The sequence below is a fragment of the Anser cygnoides genome, chromosome 4 (assembly GCF_040182565.1).
Source record: "Anser cygnoides isolate HZ-2024a breed goose chromosome 4, Taihu_goose_T2T_genome, whole genome shotgun sequence".
Taxonomy (NCBI): domain Eukaryota; kingdom Metazoa; phylum Chordata; class Aves; order Anseriformes; family Anatidae; genus Anser; species Anser cygnoides.
In genome coordinates, this window is record NC_089876.1 from 78,376,215 (window position 1) to 78,401,943 (window position 25,729).

General features: G+C 39.9%; 1 protein-coding gene across 14 annotated transcripts in view; it reads right to left on the reverse strand.

Annotated features, from left to right (window-relative positions):
* Nucleotides 1-25,729, reverse strand: part of CAMK2D (calcium/calmodulin dependent protein kinase II delta) — a 255,729-nt gene that overhangs the window by 41,392 nt on the left and 188,608 nt on the right. For 12 of the 14 annotated variants that reach the window (XM_066996891.1, XM_066996892.1, XM_066996896.1 and 9 more), the window contains 3 exons: nt 20,037-20,113; nt 19,788-19,849; nt 18,055-18,178 (listed from right to left, as the gene is read on the reverse strand). In XM_066996891.1, the coding sequence (XP_066852992.1) occupies nt 18,062-18,178; nt 19,788-19,849; nt 20,037-20,113 (256 nt within the window). In that variant the 3' untranslated portion in view covers nt 18,055-18,061. Of the gene's footprint in view, nt 1-18,054; nt 18,179-19,787; nt 19,850-20,036; nt 20,114-21,045; nt 23,144-23,679; nt 23,730-25,729 lie in introns of those variants that run through there. The other 2 variants (XM_066996897.1, XM_066996900.1) reach the window with 2 other exon arrangements.

The following is a 25,729-nucleotide window of genomic DNA, read 5'->3' on the forward strand; positions in this document are numbered from 1 at the left end:
TACCACTTATTCAAAATTTTAAAACTCTTTTGTATATAAAAATATATTCTATTTAAACACATACACAGTTTTCTTCCTTTAGTAGCAACAGCAAAACCCATGCAAAATAAGGTTTCAACAAGGATATAAGAATAGTTTGAGAATATTTAGGTGTATTTGCTCCAACTGCATTTATATCCCCTCATTGCTCATTTTGTAAGGGTACCAAAGCAGATGGATTGCAGTCAGCATCCAGAGCATGCACATTTCCCTACACAACATTAAAACAAATGCTGTACTTTGACGCCCAAATATTGCTGTCATTTACCCGATTGCAGGAATAACAGCCACAGGATATACACACACTGTGCAACCACAACTTCCAGACACACTAGAGCAAAACAAGTAGTTTGTTTGTGTGGGTGTTTTAATGTAAAATACTTTCTTCCTCATCTGTAAAACACAAAAATTGTCCAATTCATTTCACTTACAGCCAGGAAGGTTCCCCCCCCTCCACCCCGGTCAATTAAGAAGGCAATTAAAACAAACAAGTCAAATGTATTTGCCCTGCAATGTACAAGTCAGATGATTACGCCCAAAGAAGTTTTTAAATGTAAGAGACAAGGTTGTTCCCCCAAGACGAATTCTGTAGGCTTGGGCTAAGCCCCAAATGTACACTTGAGAAGTTTCCCCCCCCCCAAATTAGGCCACGTTTCCTGCAGTTAGTGAAGATATTAACCACATTTAGAAACAGAGGTCAGTTACTTTCTAACATCTCTCGATTCTTTCAGTGGTTCTAAAGCCCAAATAACTGAGAACTTTCTCAAAACTGATAACCGCTGTCCTTTTTATTACTACATTTGTCCTTTTATTTCTCCTCCTGAGCACGCAGATTTGCCTTTGCTGTGGAGCTAGCCTACCTGCCTCATTACAAAGAGAAGCACCAGCCCCTTCAGGCAGCAGAGGGAAGAGTTCCCATTTGTACTTCCACGTCTTGCGGGTGAAACTCTCTCTCCAGAGAAGGGCATGCAGATAACCCACAATAAATAAGGAAAACTGGAAACACATTATCAGTGTCACAATATATTGCTGCAAGCTTAAGACCAGACGTTCTTTATTTCAACTTTTAAAACATTTCCATTATGCAAGTGCTGCAAAATTCTGCCCTCGCACACAGGCACCACCTCTAAGCACATCTCTTTTCTGACCATTTTACTGTCATTCTTTACCCTGAGTCCTTTTGGTGACTCAGGATAGATTATTTTCATTCCTGATCTGCTTTAAATTAAATCAACGGAATAGGAATGCAGGTGCTTATTGAGTATTTCGGTATAAAAATCTCTTTGCTTTTATACTGTATTTCCCTCTCCTCCTCACAAACTAATGAAGTTGTGAGTACCATCCATGTTGTACCCTGCATCTGTCAGTGGTCCTCAACTTAGCCTTGTTTCCTTAGGAAGCGAAATAACGAGCAGATATAATTCTGTAATCCTGTTTTCACCCATGAGTTTAGACCAAGGCTCAAGTATTGCAAAGACATTTCTTTGTTGTCGCATTTTCTCTGGCTTTCTACAATAACCAAGTACTTCACAAATTCAAAGTCCAATAGAACGGAAAATAAACACAAAGAATTGGCTGATTATATTTGAAAAGGCCATGGTGATGAGTGGATGTTCCCAAAGACTGGAGAATAGCAAGTGCCACCCCTGTTTTCAAGAAGGGCAAGGAGGATGATCTGAGGAAGCACAGGCTGATTAGCTTCACCTCAGCCCTTGGGAAGGTAGTGAAACAAATAATCCTGGAGCAATAATCCAGACATTAAGGACAAGAAGGTGACTTGGAGCAGCCAGTGTAGATTTTGGAAGGGGAAATCACGCTTGACCAGCTTGATAGCCTTCTGTGGCAAGAAGGAAGAGGAGAAGAGCGAGCTCAGGAGGATTTTATCAATGTGCATGCACGCAGGAAGGCCCTCTGGGAAGGAGGGTCCACAACCCACTGAATAGCTCAGTAGCTAGCTTTCTTTCTGGTCACAGAAAAAGAGCATTCCTAACTTCATGAAGGAAAGCAAACTTTGGGAAGGCCCTAGAAGGTAGTACAGACTACCAAGAAAATCGCTATTCCTTCTCACAAATGACAAGTGTGTGTATGCACATGATGATAGAAAAGCCCAGTTAAAGTTCCAGAAAGGTTGAACTACAGTTCACACATCACAGGGATTTTCTTTAAGCCTACAGTAAGATGAAACTCCTACAAAAAGCTCATTAAACTCAGAAAGCATTTTGCACTGCCTTCCTGAATTCTTAAAGTATCTAGAAGATGAGAAATGTTCTGTCCACAATCATTTTTAACGGGGAAAGTCAAACTGAAGTACAAATCAAGCATCTCTCCCCCCGTATCATCAACACGCACAGTGAGGCTTCCCCCTCCTATCCCTGCCTCCCAGCTCTGAAATTAATGCTTACGGGCACACAGTTTTAAAAAATATTTTTTCAAAAACCTTTTCCATGAAACACTGAATAAAGTCAAACCCAGTTACAATGCTGCAAATAGACTGATATAAGCAAAAACGTGTGTCATCTTTTGAGTTGCTTCCATACGGAAGGAGAGGCATGACTTTTGTAGTATTTGAATGGTGGAAATCGTGCAACGTGATTTATCTACTTAATGCACACTTAAACATGACCTAAACCTGCAGTCATTACCAGAGCTGTGAATTCTGCATGGTCCTTAAAGGAAAGGTTTTACCTCTCCCCCGTGCAGACCCTGAACAACCTTTGATAAGCAACAGTGTTCAGCCTTGATTCCTCCATCGTGAATACCTCCCACTCCAGGACAGCAACACCAGGTAGTACCTCTCAGTTTTTGGTTCAGGTTTCTGTAACTTGTTTTTCCATACACTTTTTTTTTGCAGATTTCAGTAAGGCAGATTGCACTGTCTCTCCTTTGTAAGCACTCTTTCTGGATTGCTTTCAAAAACTATGGCTAAGTGCTTCTCACAATAATTCAGGAAGAGGGGAGAGCAGACTTCACATCACCTGTTTGACTCAATCCCCTTACCCAGCAGTGCTCTAAATCAGCATTTAGAGAATATTTACACAAGTAGTTATTTGTTCAAAGAATGAAATCTGGACAAGCATATCTGATTCAAGCATACATCAGAGAAAGCTAGTTAAAGACACTCAGAGATAGCATTTGCAGTTACTAATGACACTAAGCTGTGGTTCCCTCTCTCCACAGTGGTACCAGAATAACAGGGACTGACATTCCCAGGCATGATACACACTGCCAGTAGGGAGGAGTGTTAAGTGAACATTACAAAATTGAGACACAAGCTGAAATTCAAATAAGCAGAAATTCAGTAAGCAAGTGATTTCCATATTTATCAATCCATGAAAAAGATTGTGAAAGACATTTATGCAGTAAATTATTTTTGATAAAGAGTATGCCAAAGTTTATTCAACAGTCTGATGACAAATGAAGAAAGATTTTCACGCTCTTGTTCCCCATGTAGTTTGACCAGTATGAAGAAGAGCATGTGTAACATACGGGGATAATCCATGGCTGACAGGGCATTTACACCACTTCTTTGAGCTGTGTGAACACTTGCTCCAATCAGCACCTCACATGAATCACATAACAAAACAAAATAAATATAGCAGTTGGGTTACAGTGTGTGCAACTCTGAAGATTCTTGAAAACTGAGACATTACAGTCCTGGCACATGTCCAGTAGAAGTCTCAATAATCATAAAAATTACGCTTATAAACAGCACTTTCACAAACAACAAACACAAGCAGTAGCACATTTGTCATGAAAGGGCATCTAGCTAAGCCTTTGAAAAGAAATCAGTACATTTAAATAAACTGCTCTCATAGCGTGGCTTGTATATACTTGAAGGTTTTCAAAAAATGAAACACATCATTTAAACAAAGCTTTGTCTATGCCAGCTGAATATCAAGTGCAGATGTTGGCTTGCACAGGAGGAAGCTTGCCTGGCAAACAGATGCTCCATTTTCTATGCTTAGAAGACACTTTTAAAATGAAAGCCTCTTACTAACAGCACAAGCAGTAGAACAAACCAAACCACACTTTCTAGGGTTTTACTTTCAGATTGTTTTCTTTGCTGAATAAGGCTTAAGACTAATGCCTTATAAGTGCACATACAGCCTTTCATCTAAGTTTTTTTTAGTGAAATAATCTCTCTGGCAGGACTAGACCACTGCTTTCCCTAGCAAGACTCCAAATCAACAGAAAAACAGCTCTCCACAACACATCCGCATGTCTTCACCTCCATGTGGCAGCCTCCTTCCCCCTCCTAAATCACACACTGCCGACAAAAAATATGCTATTTTCTGCTCATCAGCTACTGTAGCTCAGCTGTGCACAACTGGATTCCCCCAGTCGGTACTCACCATTTGTAAACAGCTCCCAGGAAAATCTGCTCATCTGCACAAAGATGAAAACGGACTCCTGAAGATTTCCATTCTCCTCACTGTGATATTTTTCCTCTAGTAACAGCACACACTAGCTAAGAAGCTCTCTAACTTTTTAGCAGAGTCCATCTTCAGCTACACGTTGAGAGGGCTGTGCAGTAATTGGCCCCTAATGGGGAACGAGGAGCAGCTGGAGCCATAACGGCCGCTCTCTGCTCCAGGTGCCTGCAGTCACTTACTTAGCACAAGGTGCAGCTACACCTGCTCTTTGAAACAGTACAGGGAAATAAAAATAAAAATAAAAAAATAAAATAAAGAACAACACAAACCACCAAACGCACATATATATGAAGATGTTGCAGCCAATTAAGCTTGAAAACGTAGCTGAGTACAAGCAGGGGACATATTTATTGATAAGAAAGTGCCATTGTTATTACTTCTTAAATAGCACAATATTCTTTACTTATATACTGAGTCATTTCTAACTGGTGCCGCAGGACGTATTTACTCCATCTTTGTGCTTTGCTTTCAAGAGCTTTGGGTGATTCACTCCAACCTTTAGCAAGTTAACCCACCCCGCACGGAAGGCTGGCCTCCCTGTTGCTCAATGCGCACAGCTGCAAGCGCTGTGCCACGGATTTGCTAGCAAGGAAAGTCAGTAATCCTTAACCAGGCACCCAGCCACCTAACACATGGTCTCTCTGTTATGGCTTCAGGCAAATGACTAAGCCATCGACTAGCCCCTGGCATGAGGTTACGCTAACTGAACAGCATCTGGAAAAGCACTGGACATGAGAAATTGCTGGATGAGAAAGATCAGTAAGCGAGGAGCTGACAGAAGTTACAGACGGTGCCATCAGGGGTGCCCGCATTTCACAGGGGCTTCGGGGGGAATTAGGCCCTCCCAGATAACCACAGGGGAGCACTGGGGACCTCAGGCAAAGCAAAGCCTTGTGAGGCCAGCATTGCCTCAGTAATGCTGGCCTCAGCAGCTAGCCACATCAGTAATGTCCTCTAAGGGTGATGGTGTTGTTCTTATATCCCTTAGGTAACAGTATCAGAAATACCCAGTGTGGGTATGTATCTAGTAAAGCTGAGGCCATCAGGGGAAAAAGTAATCAGGGACAGATTATTTATTTGGGGGGGACTGGAGCAGAGAAAGTTTGGAACAAGGATGGCAGAAAGGACGGTCAAGAAATGCGAAGCAGCATAATGCAGCCATATGAACAGCTACAGCTACCTGTCAGGCAGCCTGTGCCTGATCACAGCAGGTGGAGCAGGACCACAAAGCAAAACTGCTGTTCTTGATCACACCGAAAGAGTTATGCCTGTTTCTGTGGTCCAGAGGACCAGGGTGAGAGGTGAAGGTTGGCAGGGTCTTTCCCTCCCCAAAACAGGAACACCCAGACAGACAATGTGCTAGCGTGTGTTGGAGCCCACTCCCAGCTAAATGGCAAGTACCCACCTCTTCGTACTGCTCTCACCCTTCCACCAGCACTTGTCATAGCTCTGTATTTGGGCTGGTCAAATTCAGCTATACTCAGTCTATTTTCCACCAAAACACTGGCATTTATATATGGTATATATATATACATATATATATATGTATAATATATATGGTACAATCTATGGAAAAACAGTCCTATGTGTTTTTTCTTAAAAAAAAAAATAAAAATAGTTTTAAACCCATCACAGACGATAAAAACAGTATGGAGATTAAATTTCAAGGTGCATTTTCAAGCACAGCAAGGTTCTATGTTCTACTTCATATTCTGTTCATTTAGCTTGCTCATCGAGGACTTTCCTCCATGCAGCACAGAGCTGCTTCTCCTAGCAATGAGCGGTGATGCTCCCGCTCTGTTTACACCACCTCCAGCAGCCAAGCTGAGCTGCAGGAAGCTGGGCATTGTCTTCTCAGGTACTTGACGGTTTCCGAAAACCATTTCTGATTATCAAGAAGACTTTGAGTGCCTCCTTAGCTGCAGACCAATAGCTCTATTTAATAGTGCTTTTAATGATAGCCATTGGCAGGCAGGCATGATTTTCCCTGCTCTCATCTCACCAAAAGCCAGACAGTCCAAAAACATGAGTCTAAACAAATGAGCCATTAGTGCCAGCTGGACATTTCCAATTAAGTTATATCTTTTCTGTATTATATTACATTGTTGCCTAGAGGTCTTTATTTCTGCTCTTAATTTCTCTGGCCTGCTTATTTCATTATCCAAGTGTCACAGCTGAATAGCATACAGCAGTGGTTTTAGTGCATTTACACAAAACATACTGAAAAAAATTTGATTTTGAGAATCTCTGCACCTTTTCTCTGAGCTCCCTGCAACAGAGAATCTGAAATATACTTCTCACAGTGGTGGCAGTTATGGGCCTGCCTGACAACTCAAAGGCATTAGAAAAACAGAAGCAGACTCTGGACATTAAGTCATTTGAATATTGAACGCTGTCCAGGTTCTCTGGCTAGTCTCCCAGATAGTATTTCAGTGCTGAAGAGAGAGAGCCCTGTGTAGGGACAACACTTACAAATAAATATGTTACAGAACCAGGAAAATGACTGATCCTGTGGGATGCAGAAACACGTACGTAGGAGGAGACTGGCAAAATTGCATACGGAAATTGAGACCCATTTAGATACCAACAGGACCTCTAAATCCGTCACGAAAGTTTAAGCTCTTAACCAAAGTCTGCAAGCATCTTCAGCATCATTTCGCTATCAGACTTTAGTACTCAACAGAAATTTTTGTTCAGAAAAGATCACTGCATATATAGCCCAAAATATGTACCAAGGATGGCATCATAGCAGAATCCAGGAAAGTCCCTTACTGTACTGAGTCTCTACATCACTCATTTGGAGCACTTCTCTCACCTCCCCTTTCCATTAGCTATAGCATGCATTTTACCTGTTTGTTACAATTCCTGATACAGCCTCAACTTTCACATCTATCATTAGATTCTTTTTCACCTGTAGGTTGCCACATGCTGGTATGCGATATATTTATATGCATACCTTGAGGCACTAGCCTAGCAACATTAAAAAAAATAATTTTTTTTTTGCAGAAGCTATTGAAACTACAAACACATTATGCTCAGACACAAAATGTCAATGATCGAAATTACCTTAGGCAGTTTTGGATGGGGTCCAAAGTAAAACCGCTCCTTCTTTTTAACAGAGGTAACAAATTCCTGCCCCCTGTTATCACTTAGTTATTTGTCAAGCTGACCAGAGGAAGGTCACTGAAATAAGATGCTCAAATGTGTCAGTCTACAGAGATGGATGTTCTCCAGGTCTTTCACAAGTTCTTGAATTAGGAATGGAAACCAATGAAAAAATAAATGAAATCTTTTACCAGCCAGCTGGTAGCTTTAGGCTACTGGAGCAAGAAGAACGGTCAGATTTTCAAAGAAACTTGGAGAGTAATTCCAATACTTTCAATAGAAATGCTTCTATATTCATTCGACATTTCTGAAAATTGTCTCCTTTTTCTAAATAAAAGCTGATTTTTTTTTTCTTGACAATGCCTATAAATTGGTTGCCCTATTCTAGAGCTTTCCTCAGCTTACCAGTACTTATATAGGCCTCAAATGGGTAAGTACAACTCAAAGATATGTGCTGTTGAAGAGGACAAGAAAGCCAATGCTGTGGCTGTATTAACTCTATACTGCCAGCTGCTGCTAAATTTATTATTTGACTGAAAAGGAAAAAGAAGTGAAAAATTAAAGAGGAAATGGAAGATATGAACACAGTATTTTTCTCTCACATTTCCATTTTCTCTCTATAAACTCTGTCTCATTCCCTGAAATCAAACTCTTATGAGAAGTTGCAGCTCAGCTGAAAAAATTATTCCTATTTAGAAACTTCTCAAAATATTATCCTGAGTTATGAATCAAAAGCATCTTATTTATCACTCATCTGACCTAAGCTGACTCCTGAGATGAGACAGACTGGCTGGCAGCAGTGAAGCACAACAAATGTTTCCCATAGATATAAATATGCATTTATGTAGGTTGTGTATAGATTCCCCTTCATCATCGTCATCATAGTTGTCACTGAGGACAACAATAAAAAGTAGGTACTCTAATAAATTGTCTCAGAATCGATGAATGCTTCGTCTGAGGTTATTTCCATGTGGCAGGACAGCTGATCACACCATTCTCTGGCCATGGAGCATAACATAAAGTACTCATTATTTTATGAAAATCAGCACTTCTGGTCAACTCCATTTGTGTATAGCCCAAATGACTTGACTGGAGCCTCAAAGGCTGTGCCACGAGTCCCTTCTAGTGATTTGTCTCAAAGTGACTTAGACCCTGAGAAGTTTTGGACAGCCAGCCCAAACTTGGTTCAGTTTACTTATCATTTGTATCTTTGAATTTTCTTTGAGGAGCAACAGGAATAAAGTAGGCCTGGATTTTTATTTATTTATTTTTGTAGCTGCCACAACAACACACACTCCCCCAAATTAAATGGAAGTTGGAAACTGAGGAGATTTATTTCACATCATGTGTACATAAATTCTACCTCCTGTCTTAGCACCTCCTAGCAGACGGATGAAGGTGTGGCAGACGAAAAGAACTAACTAATAAGACTACATCAGAATGATCTTGTCCAGCCCATTTTTCTGAAAGGCAGTAAAAAATCAGCACTGAGCTCTGCAAACAGATACTAATGAAAGGATGAGGAATGTAAGTTTTACCACCCCTAGCTACCCCTTTCAATCACACAAATACAGATCAAAAAAACCCTCTTACTTGGCCGGTCACCTCTACAGTCTTAGTGTCTGGACTGCATCAAGCATTTTCAGCCAGAGGAAAGGGGATGATCTCTGTAACAATGGCTAAATGACAGAATCTCACAGCAATGTCCTGGGTAGCAATACAGCTGTTTTGAGGTCAGGTACCTGGAGAGAGATCTGGAAAATCTGGCATCATCTACTCGCACAGGCCACTGGTAGTGGAGCTATCTTGGGCTGGCCATTAAATAGTTCTCATTCCTTTGTCAGCCCTTATTTGCAAACAGACTGCTGCCATTATCTGGTTTCCTTTGTCTTGCCTTTTTACAGAGGATTTTTTTTTAAATGATGTCAGGGGAACTGATGACAAAGATGATCGTTCCCTGTAGGAGCTCACTGAATATTTTCAAATTGAAGCATTTTTTTAAAGTATCAGTACATTCATTTCAGTGGAAACAAAAAAGGCTCCTGGAAACAGCAAGCTTGAAAAACTCAAAATAAATTATTCAATAACTTTTTGAAAAGTGACTTTTGCAAAAATATGTAATAGACAACCTTTTGTTCTGCTTCAGACTTTGTACGTGTGTGTGCAATGTAGCATTACATTTTAAGCAACTCACTGTAAAACTGAAACCTTGTAATTACTTCTCCATCAATCATCACCATCTCAAATCTCCTCCATTTGTTTAACTGCCAGCTCAGAAAGATTTATTTGGTATCTAAAAATCAGATGAGGTCCTTTTTGCTTTTATAGGTCAGTACCAGTGACAAAAAATAAATAAAAATAAAAAAATAGTAACTTTGTTTTGGGGGTTTTCTGGGAGGAATTTTTGGTGTGCATGGGTCCCCCCCCTCCCCACCCACCTACCCCTTTTTTTGAAGATGTATGAAGTAAAAATACTGCTAATGTTTTGCAGATGCATTGGCTTTGAACTGCAGACAGATGCACGAAGTTGGTTTTATCTAATATGATTAACTAGTATGACCTTCAAAGCTCACAGGGTATTAGCATGTGCTGTCAAGACCAGCCGTGCTTTGCTGCTGCATTCAGTTCAAACACTGCCCTCAGACCAATCTGGTGCAATGGGGCTTTCTCAGATTTGGGAACTGCTGCACAACTTCATCCTTCAGGACTGGCATAAACCTTGCTCTTCAGAGGGAAGATCCTGGGGATACTGCCTCTTTCCCACTTACTGGGGAAGCAGAAAGCCTTCTGTGACAAGAATTTGGAAACTGAGCAAATGCTACAAACCACGATGTGCTCGGCGCAATGCAGCGAGGAGCTGTGTGGCTCTCCTCTAAGCTCTCCTTATAATTCTGGCCATAAATCCTTCATACGGAGCCTGTAATCACTGTCATTCAGGGGATGAAACTTACCCTTGTACCTACAAGCTCTTGTCATCCATCAAATTTGTGGTCTTGGGTAAATTACATACTGTTGGGTTTTTTAGCCATAAAACCAGGTAGCTGATGCCCACCTACTGACAGCAACACGGTAAGGATTAATTAGCTAATGTTCTTAAAAGCCTCCCAATCAAACACCACAGCACCAGCAATACTACATCTAGTAATACTGCCTTTTGTTCCTGTTACTGACTGTGCCCCAGGAACTGGTCTCACATAAAAGGAAGAGACAAAAGGATAAGTCATCAGTGGAAGAAATAAGGAGAATGGAGGGAGTACAGTTTCAGACATAAAAGTAAATGACTCATTTTGAGGAGTGGCACATGTCATCACAATGTTTTCAGCACAATAAATGCTATGTGGTAATAACCTCAGGGTTTCTTGTGGGAAGAGGATGAGATGATTTGGAAGAGGTCGCACGTAATGACAAGAAGGAATGGGAGGAAATGGGAGGAAGGCAGGGAATGAGCACAAGGGGAGCAGAGAGAAGAGATAAGCATCTGAGCGGAGGAGCAGGGAGCAGTAGCAGTGTATTGACAGAGAAGAGAAAGAATCTAATATAAGAGAAGCCTCAGACTGCTTTCTCCTCTTGCCATCAAAATACTTAGATCTTTCTGCCAGCTACTTGTCCTGAGAGATAAGCGGTGTGAACTGCTAAAGCCCTTTTATGAAAGCAGTACACTCCTCATCCCTCTGGCACTTCCATTCTCTCAATCTCCCTTACTTCCTTTTGGAAGCCAGCATAAGAATTGAGGGATGTAAAGTAGCTCTGCCTTGTTGTGTGTGAAAAGCTGGTCTTAGGTATCAAAGAGCTGGGAAACAGCAAATACAGAAATATGTGAATTCTGTAAGACTCAAACACAAAGATCCCCTATGTAACTACAGAGAAGACAGTAAGCGTTCTCCCATGTTGCCTCTCCGTGTACCTGAGGGTCCTAATCTTGAGAAACCCATTACAAAGAAGAGATCAGTGAAGCATTAACTGAGGACTTTTACACAGAAAGCCTCTATGTTATTTGTATCTGTTCGTGTATTGAAACCACCAAACACATCCATCTATGTAAGTGACTTGTAATGTTTCCTGCCCTTAGCTTTGTGTTAATCCTCATTGCATTTTTCAGCCTTTGTGGCACCTTCAGTTGACACGTGTCCAGAGGAAAGGGATCCATTCTGCTGTTCTCATTAGGGAGATTATGACGGGTTTTTGAGCTGCGCTGAAACAAAAACTAGATCCATCCCCACTTATTTTTCAGTAAGAAAACAGAGAAAGGCTGTCTTAAATTTTCACTTAGTGGTTATGGCACTGACATTGCACCAGGGACACTTACGCTCAGATTCCTGGCCTGAATGAAGAAGAGCAAAATCTCCTACTCATGTCTTCCAAATCACAGTCAAAGTGCTCTACACCCAGGCCCAAAAATCAGTGTGCTCCTGTATTTAGGTCTGTCCCAGTCACAGAATACTTAACTATTTATATATGTGGTTTGGTTCCAACCAGAGACTGAAACAGTGCTTCCGAAAACAGGTCAGAGAATGATGTGTCAACACTTGCCTGTCTCCAAATATACGCATGCAAAAATCAAGTTTGATGAAAGAGGATTTTCATACTAAATGAACTGAGGTGATGAATTCACAGATCCATTTCAAACTGCTGTGATGGCTTTTGAGGGGCATTTCACATAACTGGTTCTTACTATGGGCTGGCACACATCAGTCTGCCATGCCTGCAGTTCTTGGAGCATCAAGACGTTTTAACAGCTAAACACTTCTACTGAAGGATGAATAGGTCACATAGTAAATTTTCCTCTCCTCTTCTTCCATTTTAATCACTGCAATAAGTAGTTAGGACAGTTTAAAAGAAAATCTAGCACTGCTCCTTAGAATATTTTTCTTCACATGACTACTTGCTGTACACATAGCTTCGTTTGGCTTTTGTTTTTGCTTTTGACTACCAGCATGCAGGAGATCTCTACCATTCAGCTGGGCCCCAAACCTGATCCAGGCATTGCTGATGATTTCAGATGCGTCAAACTGCACTCAGAAACCTCCTTGATCATGTTGTAAAAATGTTGAGGTTGTGACCAGGAGATATAAAGAAAGTTCCTGCAGGTGATCAATGGAATGAGAGGTCAAGCAGGGTCCCTCTCAGGTTCTGGAAACTTGTTACTAGTCCATAATTCTTAAAACATGCATATATAAAAATATATATTTATATAGCACAGGAGTAGTCATTGTTCTGACACATGAAATCAGCAAGAAAACCGTCCCAACAAAGAAAGTTAGATTGTGAGACTTTTTTCTTTCTTCTTCTTCTTCTTCCCTTCACCCCAAGGGACAGAGTGAATTTAAGCCTTTAAAAAACTATTTTGGTCAACTTTCAAAGAACCCCTTAGTCCACAGATTTGCCAAAACTACCAATACAAAGAATAGCAAGGAAGGCATGGAAATTGCCATGTCAGAGTTAGAAGTGTACACATTTACACCATACAGACAACCCCAAGGCCAACCAGAGAATCAGAAATTAGCCTACGAACAGGTCAGGCATGCTATTAATGTCTATTATTACGTGTAGGGATACCCTGTTGAATTCAAACTTCTGTTTAGACCAATTCTTTTCAGTAAGATTAGATTTAGGGAGTGCTGTCTGTGGAGGTTTTGTAAATTAATGTGTTCAGGCAGCTTCTAGGACACAAAAGAAAGCTAAACTGTCAATTATTCACCTAGAACAAACAGATTATCTGTTACTAATTTGCTTTCCAAACAATTTCCCAATTCATTTAATCCTCCTAATTTACTAAGATGTTAATTATTTAAAATATTTACTTTTGATCAAAGCCAAAAGAATATCCACATATCATTGTAAAAGAAAAATAAGGTTCCTTAAGCCTACCTCTTTTGGTAAAATATTGGTTTAAACAACTTGGAAAAAGAACAAGCACTTTTATAACTTCTGATAAGATCTATGAAGTGATTTTATCTTCATTTGGCAATATAGGAGTTTGATGGCATTTGATGGTATCCGATAATAAAGGCTGCTTTTTACACATACATGCTGTTTTCCTTTTTAAAGAGGTGCTTGGAGTTCAGGTATCCACGTGTGAAACAATTCATCCATGAAGGCAAAGCAATGCATTTTCCATAATTGTTTTTGCTACAATGAACAGGACAGGCAAGTTTTGGCACAGCCCAGGGTCCATGTTTTACTTTCTACTAAGTTTTGTTCGGGATTCTATTTGTAGTCCAAAATGTACCATTTCAGAGCTGCTGATATAAAGTGTCTGTCTTCACCCCCTCTCTTCTGCGCATGCAAAAGAAAGGGAAAGAGAAACCCAGAGACTGATGTATGCAAAGATGTTTTTTCCCTGGTTTTAGGTAAGGTATCTGAGGAAAAACGTTTGCTTTGCTGATCTAAGGAGCCCTCGTGAGCGGCCAAGCTATCGTCCCCCTCTCTGCTCAGAATATGGTTTGGCTGACCTTATTAAATGTTGCTGTTTTCCTGCAAGAACTGGAACCCAGTGCCATTGTCTGTGAATGAGTAAGAAAACTGCTGATTTTGGGGCTTCTCCAAAATTTGGTTGGTCACTTTTCTTTCCTCCCATTGTGTCACTCGATCCTGTTATAACCATCTTACTGACCAATGTCAGCACTTAGGATGCTGCACATGAAGGCTGTGCAGCATGAACCACGCTTTTCCCAGCAATGTTTTTAAACCGTCATTTTACCATTATGAATAAATGTTTAGAAAAGGGAGATACAGTCATACGTGTTCAATGGAATGGCAAATTCCGAAGATATTCAGTTCCATAAAGGTTGTAAAAAAAATACAGCGCCACCTTGGAAGCACTTAGCATTTTGGGGGATAATTAAAGCAAAATATACTTGGTTCCAGAGATGAAAAAAAGGATGTATGTGCTTAATTAGGGCTTGTAGTAGAGTTTAGTTTCCTGTGGGCGATCAGTGTCACACTTTTAATCTGGGAATGTCCCAGGAGCCTAACATTTGTTTTTGCTTGTGTAGAGGCAAATCACTCTTGACAAAATGGACAGCTGAGCACTGGTGGGCTACTGGCATCGCTATACAATGTCCATAGGGCTGCTGGATCTCTTTTGCTCAATGACAGCTGGTAATCCAGTTGATTGGGCACTCCCTGAGAGGAATGAATGCTGGCTTCTGCTCTCAGATCTGCTGTTGTGTTTTATCCTCACCTTTTCTTGTTGCCATGGCCCTTGAGTAGGATCACATCAAGCTTTCAAAAAAGAGATGAGTGCTATAGTCCTCGTGAGACATCCAGTGACTGTTTTTTGAGCCAGTCCAAAACCTCACGTTCTTAGATTAGAAAAATATTGGTGTTTAGTTTCTCCCAAAGAAAAAGCTCATCTATATTTTTACTATTAAGTCCACTACATAATCATCTGAACTGTCACAACTATATACTGTACCGTTGAACTTCTATTTGTAAGCTTAGCCCTGTTTTTCCTACTATGAAGTAGTTTTTAAAAGATCAGTAAAGTTTTCTGTGAGCTTACATTATAGCCAGCTCTTGATTCCACTTCTACCGATGATGATCTGCCTGTAGTAAATACTGTACATAACACAAATGGGCCACCAGCTATTGGACCCACTACAATGTGACATGTACAATATGCCAGTATTATGCTGTACTTAAAATCAAAAATGAATGGTAAAAAATCCTTACATAGTAGAAACTGAGAGACATTAACATAAAATGACTACCATCTTTGGGCTTTGATTGAACATGACTTCTCAAGAAACCACTTCAAAATTCCAGCTATTTCTCCCTTCACTTCCCCTGTGCCCCATTCTGTTGCTGAAAGTAATCTAGCAGAATAAATACACATAATGCTAAACAACTGGAGTACTCCACTTCTGTGGGTCATGTATGCTCACCCATACTGGAAAAGGTAACAGTCACCTCTCAACTGTTTCCACCAAACTTGTCACTCTCTTATAAAACAGTCCAGGTGAATCTGAAGAAACCTACCGTAGAGCTATTGATCCTTCTTAACTGCCAGGTAAAAATATGAAAGCACCCGGAGCGCCCCAGAAAGGGCTTTATAGTCCAGCATGAAACACATTCACAGAATGACTGTTGGTAAGGGAAAGTCTTTTTAATGTGTACTGTAGGGATGATTAGGAAAAAAAAACACACCACACAACAAACCACTAAAAAAAAAATGTTCACAATTGTTCACAATTACCAGTAGGAAACAAGAATTAACCTACTCGTGGGAAACAACAACTTGGATTTGATGAAAGTAAATAACTGAGGGAGGAATCACTCTATTTTCATCACCTTTACATGAAGATATGCAAATGTACACAGTTAATTTGTTAAATTGTTCACCTGTTCTGGACTCTTGAATGCAAACTGGTATGTTGGTAAATATACTGTATTCAATTACTTAATAATTGCACAAACATCTTCTCCAGTGGTAAAACTGGTTTAAGAATCCTATCCCTTTCCCACCCAAAGCTTATTTTATTTTATTCTCCTTTGTTACTCTGATGCAGCTTCTCGTCCAATAACCTTGAGAAACCAGATCAGTATAATGACCATTATACCATGACATTATCCAGTGGGTTAAAATACACTCTTTGAAAAAAAATTGGCTTTTAACTGTGATCAAAAGCATGAATAAGTATATGAGGTGGGGAGAGGAGGCACCTTGTAAAATAGTAGTGTCCCTAGGGAAAAGGTAGAAAAGTAACAACAACACGTGTGCAACGTGAGCATCAACATTTGAGTACACCACGGTGATTCTGGAGACTTGACCTCTGAAACCAAAAGGGACTTGAGCATTTAGGCACTTGCAACAATGTGAAATGGCAGTCCATGAACTGCATCCCAAGGAAAAGCTTCTCTGCTCCAGGTGGAGGTCAAACTGCTCTGCCAAGCAACCATTCTAACAGGAGTTCATACCCAGTGAAAAATAAACATAAAAAGCTTCATCTCTTAGCAATACCTCTGGAAACTGATTCAGGAAGAGGAGCTGTATTCCAACTTGCAATTGCAAAATTGCTGCTTGGCTGTTATCCCACCTACAGTGGCACTTACATTTCATGGTTTTTGATGAGTCCGAGACAGACAAAATTTTGTTTCAGTGTATGCCCAGAAGCACTCACAGTTGAATAGCATAGTAGCCACGCTCACAGCTCATGCTAAAACTCTAGCTCAGGCCAAACAGTAGATATTCAGATGCCCATTTTGCCCCAGGAACTTAACCAAGTAAGCATGCTGAAAACATGGTAAACTCCTCGTGTTCATGAATCCCTGTTTCAGGTTAGTGAGAGACAGAGGCATCACCCACAAGCATCAGAAAACAAACAGGGTGGCACAAGAAGTACAGCGAGAGGGTGAAAACCGAGTTTAAGACAAATTTTCTGACAATGGAAAGAAATACAGCTCAATTGCAAAGGGGCTTAGCAAAGAGAGCTGCTGGAAGGGAATCCTGTTATCACAGGATACTATGATGGTTAAGGGGCAGGTGGGTTAATCAGGTATCATAAGAAAGGAGGAGAGTCATGAGTAGTCAGGGTAGGAATGACAGTGTCAGACCAGGACAGTGTTGACAGATAAGTTGAAGGGCAAGTTGCAGGGACAGCACCAAGGAGAATGCAACTGCCAAATATCACCCCGCATCTACTACCCCTTATACTGGGGTTTTATGAATCTCAGTTCAACCTCTTTCACTCAAGCCACAATTCAGAGTTTCTGCAACACCCACTAGAGCAACACTCCTTGCCCATTAATATCCTCTGTCACTTTGCAGGTGACCATAGCACAGTCATCAGCTGCTTCCTACACCAGTCTCTGGGGTTCCTGCCTTTTTGCTTATACTGGGATTGCCGCAAAACTTTTAGCAGATCTGCCACCTAGCAGAGCATCCTGAGATTTCTTTGGGAATCCTGTGGTACAGTGTATTTGAGGTAGTGGCTGCCAGGTTCACAAGGTCATCACAGGAAGTGCATGCATACATCAACAAGTTGTCAACCGAAAATGAGGCAGTAGTATACAATGGCCATACAGGTACTATCACCAGCAGCTAAGGTAAAATCACAATGTCTATAAGCCATCAAAATCTGATCTCTGCAGTTGCTTTGTCCTAGGTAATCCCCCAAAATAACTGCTGTGCAAGGGAGGAAAGAGCTCAGTAGACCAGGAACATCTTCCTTCACCAATGTGTTAATATACTTTTTCTTCAGTGATACTATAAGCACTCTTAATTCTACCACGAGGTCCTGGAGCTGAACTTTTTGTCTCTTGCTCTCGTACTTACCCCAGTCCAGGACACAGGATATGACAACAGTTTTGTATCGTGTTTAAGTTAGTGCCTTGCTTTAACATCGCAGAGGTGTGTGCCTGGAAATAGTCTCTTTCGCCATCCTTACTGAGGGTTTCACTTTTGTTTAAGTACCAATATTCAGCAGTAACTTCACTTACAAAATGAGCCATTGGGCACAGCAACATATGCTCTTACCTCCACTCTAAGGCTGGTTGTTTGCTAGCATGGTCCCTTGACTACGTGTGTTACTTTTGCGATCTGTGACTGCCACTGCCTCGGTCCTGGGCAGCTGTCTTCTCAGAGAGCCAACCCTGAATGCCTGAGAAGGGTGGGAAAAGGAGTGGTGAAAGAGTGGAATGAACTCTTCCTTCCCAGCTCAGGGTTGTTTTGTTTGCCACAAACTCTCTCTCAATGCAGTGGGCTGTTTATGACAACTTTGCTCCCATTTCCTTCTGCACTGGCTTGCTAGGACACAAGGCAATACCTGATAGTGAGCAGGGAACTTAGTGACACTGGCTGCTGTTTTTTCTGACCTGACCCGAGGCAGTGACTTTCTGTTATGGGCTGAGTTCAGGGAACAGAAAATATAAGACCTAGGCTCCAAGAGCCTTTCACTGACGAAAGGTGCATCAGATTCTGTGATTTAATGCAACTTTTCATAGGATATTCAGTGGCTACACAGACTCAGCCCTTGCTATTTTAGCCTCCTAGGAAAGACAGTTTGTCCCAACCATTTGCCACACTCAACTATCTAACTCTTAACTAATTAGAGGGCATTATAATCAAAAAGGTTATATGGGACAAATTCCCTGTTAGTTCCTAAGATGGTCCAGCCCCATAGCTGGGTTCTGGCAACATCTTTAAAGAAAGAATGTGACATTTCTTTAAATATGGATAAACTGCTCTCCCATCTCTTCACCCTGTAAATCCTGTTTTCTCTCAACTTGTCTTCTTTGCACTGGGTTCTTTTCCTCTCACACTCTGTGATGAGATGTTCTTCTCTTCCCCAAACTTACTCTCTGTGGTGCCTTTTCCCTGGGCTCAGAGCCTGGACAGGAGTATGCTGAAAATAAGCAGCCTTGTACTGCTGTTCTGGAGCAGACAGACATGCAGAATTGCTGCTTTCTCCTCACTTTACATGCATGCTATCTTGGAAGCGGATCCTGCAACACTCCCATTTGTTCTGCTCTGCCATAGGTAAGAGTGTAAGAGAGGGAGGGGAAAGAGGAAAGGCTTCTAGTTTGCTATACACTGGATTCCTTTCATATTAGGCATAGATAGTCCTCAGTATAGACAAGTCTCCCCTCTCATGGACGTCACAACCTCCCTATACTCCTGGTACAGGCATGTAAGGCCTCTGCTACAGTGGCTATCTTTACAAACATTTAGCAGGTGGACTTTGCAGCAATGGACCTTTAACCTGCTGCATCCTTTCTGAATTTCATCCACAGCTCCTTCTCTCTGTATTTTATTTATTAGGAAGAAAGAAGCTGAGTCTCCTTAAGAAATTTGGATCAGTTCTCCAGCTAATAGAGTTATTTTGTTAACTCATAGTCTTTTCCTGAGTTACATACAAATTATGACTGTGCAAATTTAAAAAGAAAGAACCCCCCCCCAAGAATATTAATAAATTTGCTGCAAGGACGCTTTCTACGGAGATGATACATTACAAAAGATTAATACCTCACCGAAGAAATGGTAAAGTTTATCTTTAAAACAATGAACTCTGGGTTTCATATATGACTACAGGACTATACGGACTATATGACTTTGTATGTATAAGGACTATATTTTCTTAACTGTGTCCTGGGAGCCCATTTTCAGGAAATGGAATCAATCTGATTCCTTCAGGAATGTATAAGGTGTAAATTCAAGATCAAGCAAACAGGCATTTTTAACCTCTGAAATACTGTGTATTCCTTACTCACATTACATTGCACGGAAGCACTGAGTTCCTTTCCGTTCAGAACAAATAGTATCTTGTGCTCTGCTAAATAGGAAACATTGTTAAGAAAACCACTAGGAGGCAGCATATTAAAACTATAGTGCTATAAAGGCTATCCAGAACAATATAAAAATCAATTCTCCCCAAATCCTCAACCTGACATTTAGCAAATTTATTCCGACCACCCCTCTCCTAGTTATTATGCTTTACACACTTCTTCTTATCCACATACCTGAAATTAGTAGTGAATCCACTGCTGTCAAACAGCTTACTGCAGGCACGCAGTTAAAATGGAAGTCAGTCTGATTTCTGGAACAGCATTTAGTGGAAAAAAAGAGTAAACAAAGTAGGTAGAACTGATATGAAAAAACATAAAATCACCCAGACTAAACCACTTTTACTTCCTCTGAGGTTTACTGAAATGTTCCAAACCTCTCAGGTCTCCTATAACTTTATTTATTTATTTTTACAGATACATTAGCAAAATGCCACCAAAAAGGAAGCACTGGAATTTCCCCTACGCTGGAATACTCTCCCACTCCTTCGACAAGCACTACTCCTAGATGACTGTCACATTAAAGCCACTGCCACAGGGCTGGCTCACAACTATGCTACCCTAGGCACAGAGCCAGAAAAACGATCCAGCTCTATGTTTCACAACTCAGGGAAGCTGGAAGTTGTGTCCTCTCCTCCACCCCTTCTGTCTCTCTTTTCTCCTGGTAGAAAAGGGCTGTTCTCAGTTGTGACTCAGGATAGGTTTAAGGAGCCTAAAAATCACAACAGGCTGATACTGAAATATATGAAAGCTTTTAAACTAATACATTATTTTAAATCCTAATTATTTATGGTCTTTACTGCATTTTAAGGTCTGCAACTGTAGGCATACAATAACTGCTCTTTTATGGCATCTTGTGTTACACAGTGAGCATACAAAACAGTAAGAAAGCTACAGAAATGTGCAACTACCCAAAACACTTCTAAATACAGACCTACAAAGACAAGGTACATGCAAAATCTATCAACAAAGTACTATGTAAACAGTGTATAACTGGGTCCTCAGAAGAGGATGTTAAGAACTAATCAAAAGACAAATCATGAGAGCAAACATTTGTATTTTCAAATTGCAAATCTGGCTTGTAAGAGACTGTATCTGTGTCTCTGACTTCTTAATTCAAACAGATGCTCCACATTTCCCAGTGCAAAACCACAATTAACTCTGAAATTAAAACGCAAGCACAATGTCAGCAGAAATCACAAATTTATTAATCCTTAAATATATCAATCATTTACCATTATGGCAAGAAATATGTACACTGTGTCCCACGGTAAACTGCAGTGTTCCAAATGACAGAAGAGAAGTGTATAATTCAACTGTGGTGGAGAGAACAAATCACAATTTCCATCTTGGTGTGGAAGACAAACTTGATCTACGGTAATACGCCAACACCACATGCTATGTTAGAAGTATAAAAAAAAACACCCTACAACTAATTTGTTAATTTTAAATACAGTTATGCCACTTATAGCCGCTTCACAAAAAAAAAAAAGGAAAAAAAGAAAAAAAGAAAAAAAAGAAATTAATGAGAAAAAAATGAGGCCATTACTTTTTTTTCACAGATCCCATTGGCAGGTTAATATGGCTCAACACATTTATTGTAGATGCTTATTTTAAATATATATTGTTTAAAATCACGTAATAATTATCAGAGAAGCTTAAATCCATCTACCATACATCCACTAGTAACAACATCAAAATGTTTAAGAACTGCTTTTGATTAGTAATCAACACAGAAAGGTGAAATTATACAAATTAGGAAGCTTTCCCATTTTATAAACTTCAGGCTGTCGAGTTGTAAATTTTCCACTGCTAAAAAGAACATCGATTGAGATACCATGCACTATACAGCGCTGCAGAAAACAGTTAGCCCTGTTGGTAATAAAACAAATGAGAAAGAAATAACCAATCCCTGCATTTTTCTATTAAAAATGGAAGGGAACAAATCTAAATGCTTGCAAGGATGTACTTCACAGCCGCGTAAAGGAAGCGAAAATAGTCCCTGTCACAAAGTTTGTGTTCTGAACTGACATTGAGAGCATTCCCTTCACAGTGTACAGACATTTGCAGCCAGGGATAAAGAGCCAAAACAAGCTGGTAATGCTGCAGAGATTGTTGTCCTTGATACTGTATGCTGCCTGATGATTTTAATAAACAAAGAGCAGATTGAGGGGGAAGAGGAAGGAGAAACAAATCTGTGGTAAAAGTGTTACAGTTACTAGAAAACTGGTGTAGTCATAATACATTTCCAGAGAAGCAACAGCAACGTTGGAAAGTAAATAAACTCTTCATACTAAGCTTTTAAGGCCTAATACTTCTAGAGTATATTAACCACTGAAGTGGTCTATAGCTTAAACAAAATTTTAAAATGTTTTAAAGACTCCTTAATAAATTTACAATATATCCAAAAAGTGATAAAAATCTATTTTTCCTTATACTTTCATTTTAATCCTCAAAACCTGCCTCTCAATCATCACTTAGTTCCTTGCAATTTTTATTTCAGCTTAATTATCCAATATAAATTTTCATTTAGCATAGTAAGAAAGCAAAGGTAAAGACTTCAAAAGAAAAAACCTGCTGACTAGCCAGAACATTGACAGTTAATTCTGAAGTGGCCAAGCCAGCAAATGATGAGATTTTTCCAGTTTACATAGACTAATAAACTAAGAAGGCTTCAGCTGGGACAGAGCCAAGATATTAGCACTTCCACATTTATCAGTGATTTCGTCCATCTACATGCTGTAATAAAAATCTGTTTTACAGTAACAGAGCTGCCAGCGGAAATCCTAACCATTCCTGCCAGAATGAAAGCAAAATCCAGGGACTCAGGGGAAAAGGAGGAGTCAAAAAACAGTTCTTAAAAAAAAAAAGAGGGTAAAATGTATTTTTTGTTTCTTTTCCTTTTTTATAAACAGGATAGCTTTTAAAGTTGTCTGTCAAAACTTGGCATAAATGAAGAAAAGATGACAAATGTATCCTGTATCTACTGCTGTACATCAACTGTTTTTTTTTTTTTTTTTTTGTCTTTTATGCCTTGCTATTTTCTATTTGCATGGAACATCACCTTCATTTAAATGTTAACAGTGTACAGATGGAATACACAGCAAAATGGTGCATCACAAATGTGTTACATGAAGAACCTTCACAACTTCATGCACTCAGAAACATGCATGAAGAGAACAGGATGGCCAAGATGGTAATCAACCAACAGGATGGCCAAGATGGTAATCAACCAGGTGCGTTGGGTACAGATAATGCAAGAGCGGCGCCGCTGATATTTTTAGCTAGAAGGAAGGAGAAAAAAAAAAAGATTGCCATTACTACAGTAACATCACCACCAGTTAACAATACATGCTTAAGTGTTAACCAATACTATTAAAAAAAAATCCTTCTACAGATCATTTAATACAATACTGTGAAGAAAACCAAAGGAAAGAAGGGGAAAAAAAGCCCAAATGCTCAAGCAAAGCATTCTTTTATTTTTCAAACCACTTTACAGACGTTCCAATCTTTACAACATGCCAGAGATGGTGCCAAAGTAGAAATTAATCAGCTTCTCAAAGGAGCGAGGGCAAAATTCAAATACGAATCTCTGTTCCAGTTAAACTTACTTCCTTAGCATGTACATTACAGTCACGGCCACAGAGTGAGATTCTCACACAAAAATTGAACTGAGTAACAAAGAAGAGTCAGATGTCATTTACATGCAAGACATGCTAGAGCCACATGTAAAGAAAAAAAGAAAGTTCAGGAACATGTAAGAAAGTAGTTAAGTAAGAAAGTAGTTAACCAACTGAGCTTATAATATCGTTTGTATTACCGTAGCATCTAGGGGCTGAAGTCATGATTGGGATCCCGCTGTGCTAGGCACTGTACAAACACAGAACAAACTCTTTACTCAAGTTTCTTGCTGTTTGGTATTTAACTTATGATAGTATAAGCAAGTGCAGTGTGTGATAAAGTGAGTAAATATAGGCCTGGGAATCACAAGTTTGAATTTAGGTTTAGGAGTCAGTTTCAGGCCCAACAGCTCTTTGACTGTCTATGCAGGTTCGCTCTTTGTGTCTACGCAGACACACGCTAGCATAAATTCTTAAGAACACTGAATACAAAGAAAGATTTCCTACCCCCAGTCGGATCACTCAAACAGAGAAAAACAATGGGCAAGACAGAAACCCAAACTTCTTTGGACTGTCTCACAGCAAAAACTACAAATAGAATTTGTAAACTAAACTAAATATACTTTTGTGCTCGTATTCTTCTCCAAGTCAATTACCTGCTACAAGAAATATCTCCATATAGCTATGGCTACCAGAGAGCTCAGTACTGTTCTTAGATTTAAGTACTCCTTACTGTAGTTCTGAAAACAAGTAAGCTACTGTCCACAGAGCAACTGATTTGACATAATCTAAGATACTATTTGCAAAAGCAGATCAGTGCTGTAATTGCCTTTGCAAGTTTATTAGATTTGAAATTCTTGACTGGAAATTGTGCGTAAGATTTTTTTTTTTATGACAGAAGTGCCATTATTAACTACTGTGTATTCGTAATAATTAAATAAACAGTTGTAGACTGCATAAATTTCAAACGCAAGAAAAGAAAGGACAGATCATCTGGAACAATACTGTAATTAAATTTCTTACATAGTTTTCCAAAACAGAGCTGCTGGTGTGACAGGTAAAAGTAAATGTGAAGTTCAAGACAGTCGACAAGACAGTCAGGATGGCAAGTTCTGACATCATGCTATGTGGGAATCTACCAGATAAACTTGAGAAGATGGGAATTAAAGAAAGAATACAGAGTAAATCAACTAAAAGAAAAATGATAGCACTTGGGCTGAAAGGGGAGCTGAGGAGATTCAGTAATCTTTGTCAATAACAAAGCAAAAGCAACAGGACTGACCTCATGTAATACATTTAGACATAGGTGGAAGGCATTATAAATATGGAGGAAAACAGGAGTCTTGTATGAGAAAAACCAAATGAGCTTAAGGTCTGGGTAATTCAGAAACAGTACATGTAATAACAGGAAGTACAAAGCTAAATGCTCAGGAAAAGTTTCTGTATAGTCATTAGCTGGAAATAACAGTTGCGGATAAATACATGGCTGTCTTAGAAGATTGGCACATCTGCTAATATGATGTAAACAACAAAAGTGCAAAATCATGCCAGAAGACAGGAGCCGTGGCACTTTCAGCAGGGTAAAGAGAGAAATTGTGAAGTTAAATAAAAGCCCTGACCACAATTATATGCAGTATTTCAGAAGGACTCAAGCTAGTGAAAAGCCAAACCTCAAACCGGAAAAGACATGTTGGAGAGCTATCAAGGTAGCTAGGAAAATGGAGATCCTATCAAACAAAGCTAACCAAGGCAGCATTATTTATTTACCCTATGAAAATAGGAGGTGAGAAGTGATCTGACCACCCTTTATATAAAATATCTCGTCTGCATATCTATCTACCCAGTGTGGGAGAACAATGATGACATTAGAATAATCAGGAATACATTGCGTACGACTAAAATTTAAGGCTGGAAAGTAACCAGCAGAGAAACGGTATTTTAGGACAGTAATAATTAGCAAGTTGAAAAAAAAACCAAACACCTCTCTGAATTTAAGATGGGAGTTAGGTAAAGGATTTATACGACATTGCTGCCAGTACTACATAGGATCTTTCTAAGGCTATACTACGATATCGGAGCATCTCTCCTTAAGCCTTAGTCATGCCGTAAGGTGTTGAGCCATTACTCCTCTTTTGTGGCCTTTTCATTTTGGATACATTCTCACAGTCCTAAAATTTCCTGTCTAACCGTCAGAACACGTTCAGAACACCCACAGACATAGACACAACTGGGCAGGCTCAAAAAAATCAT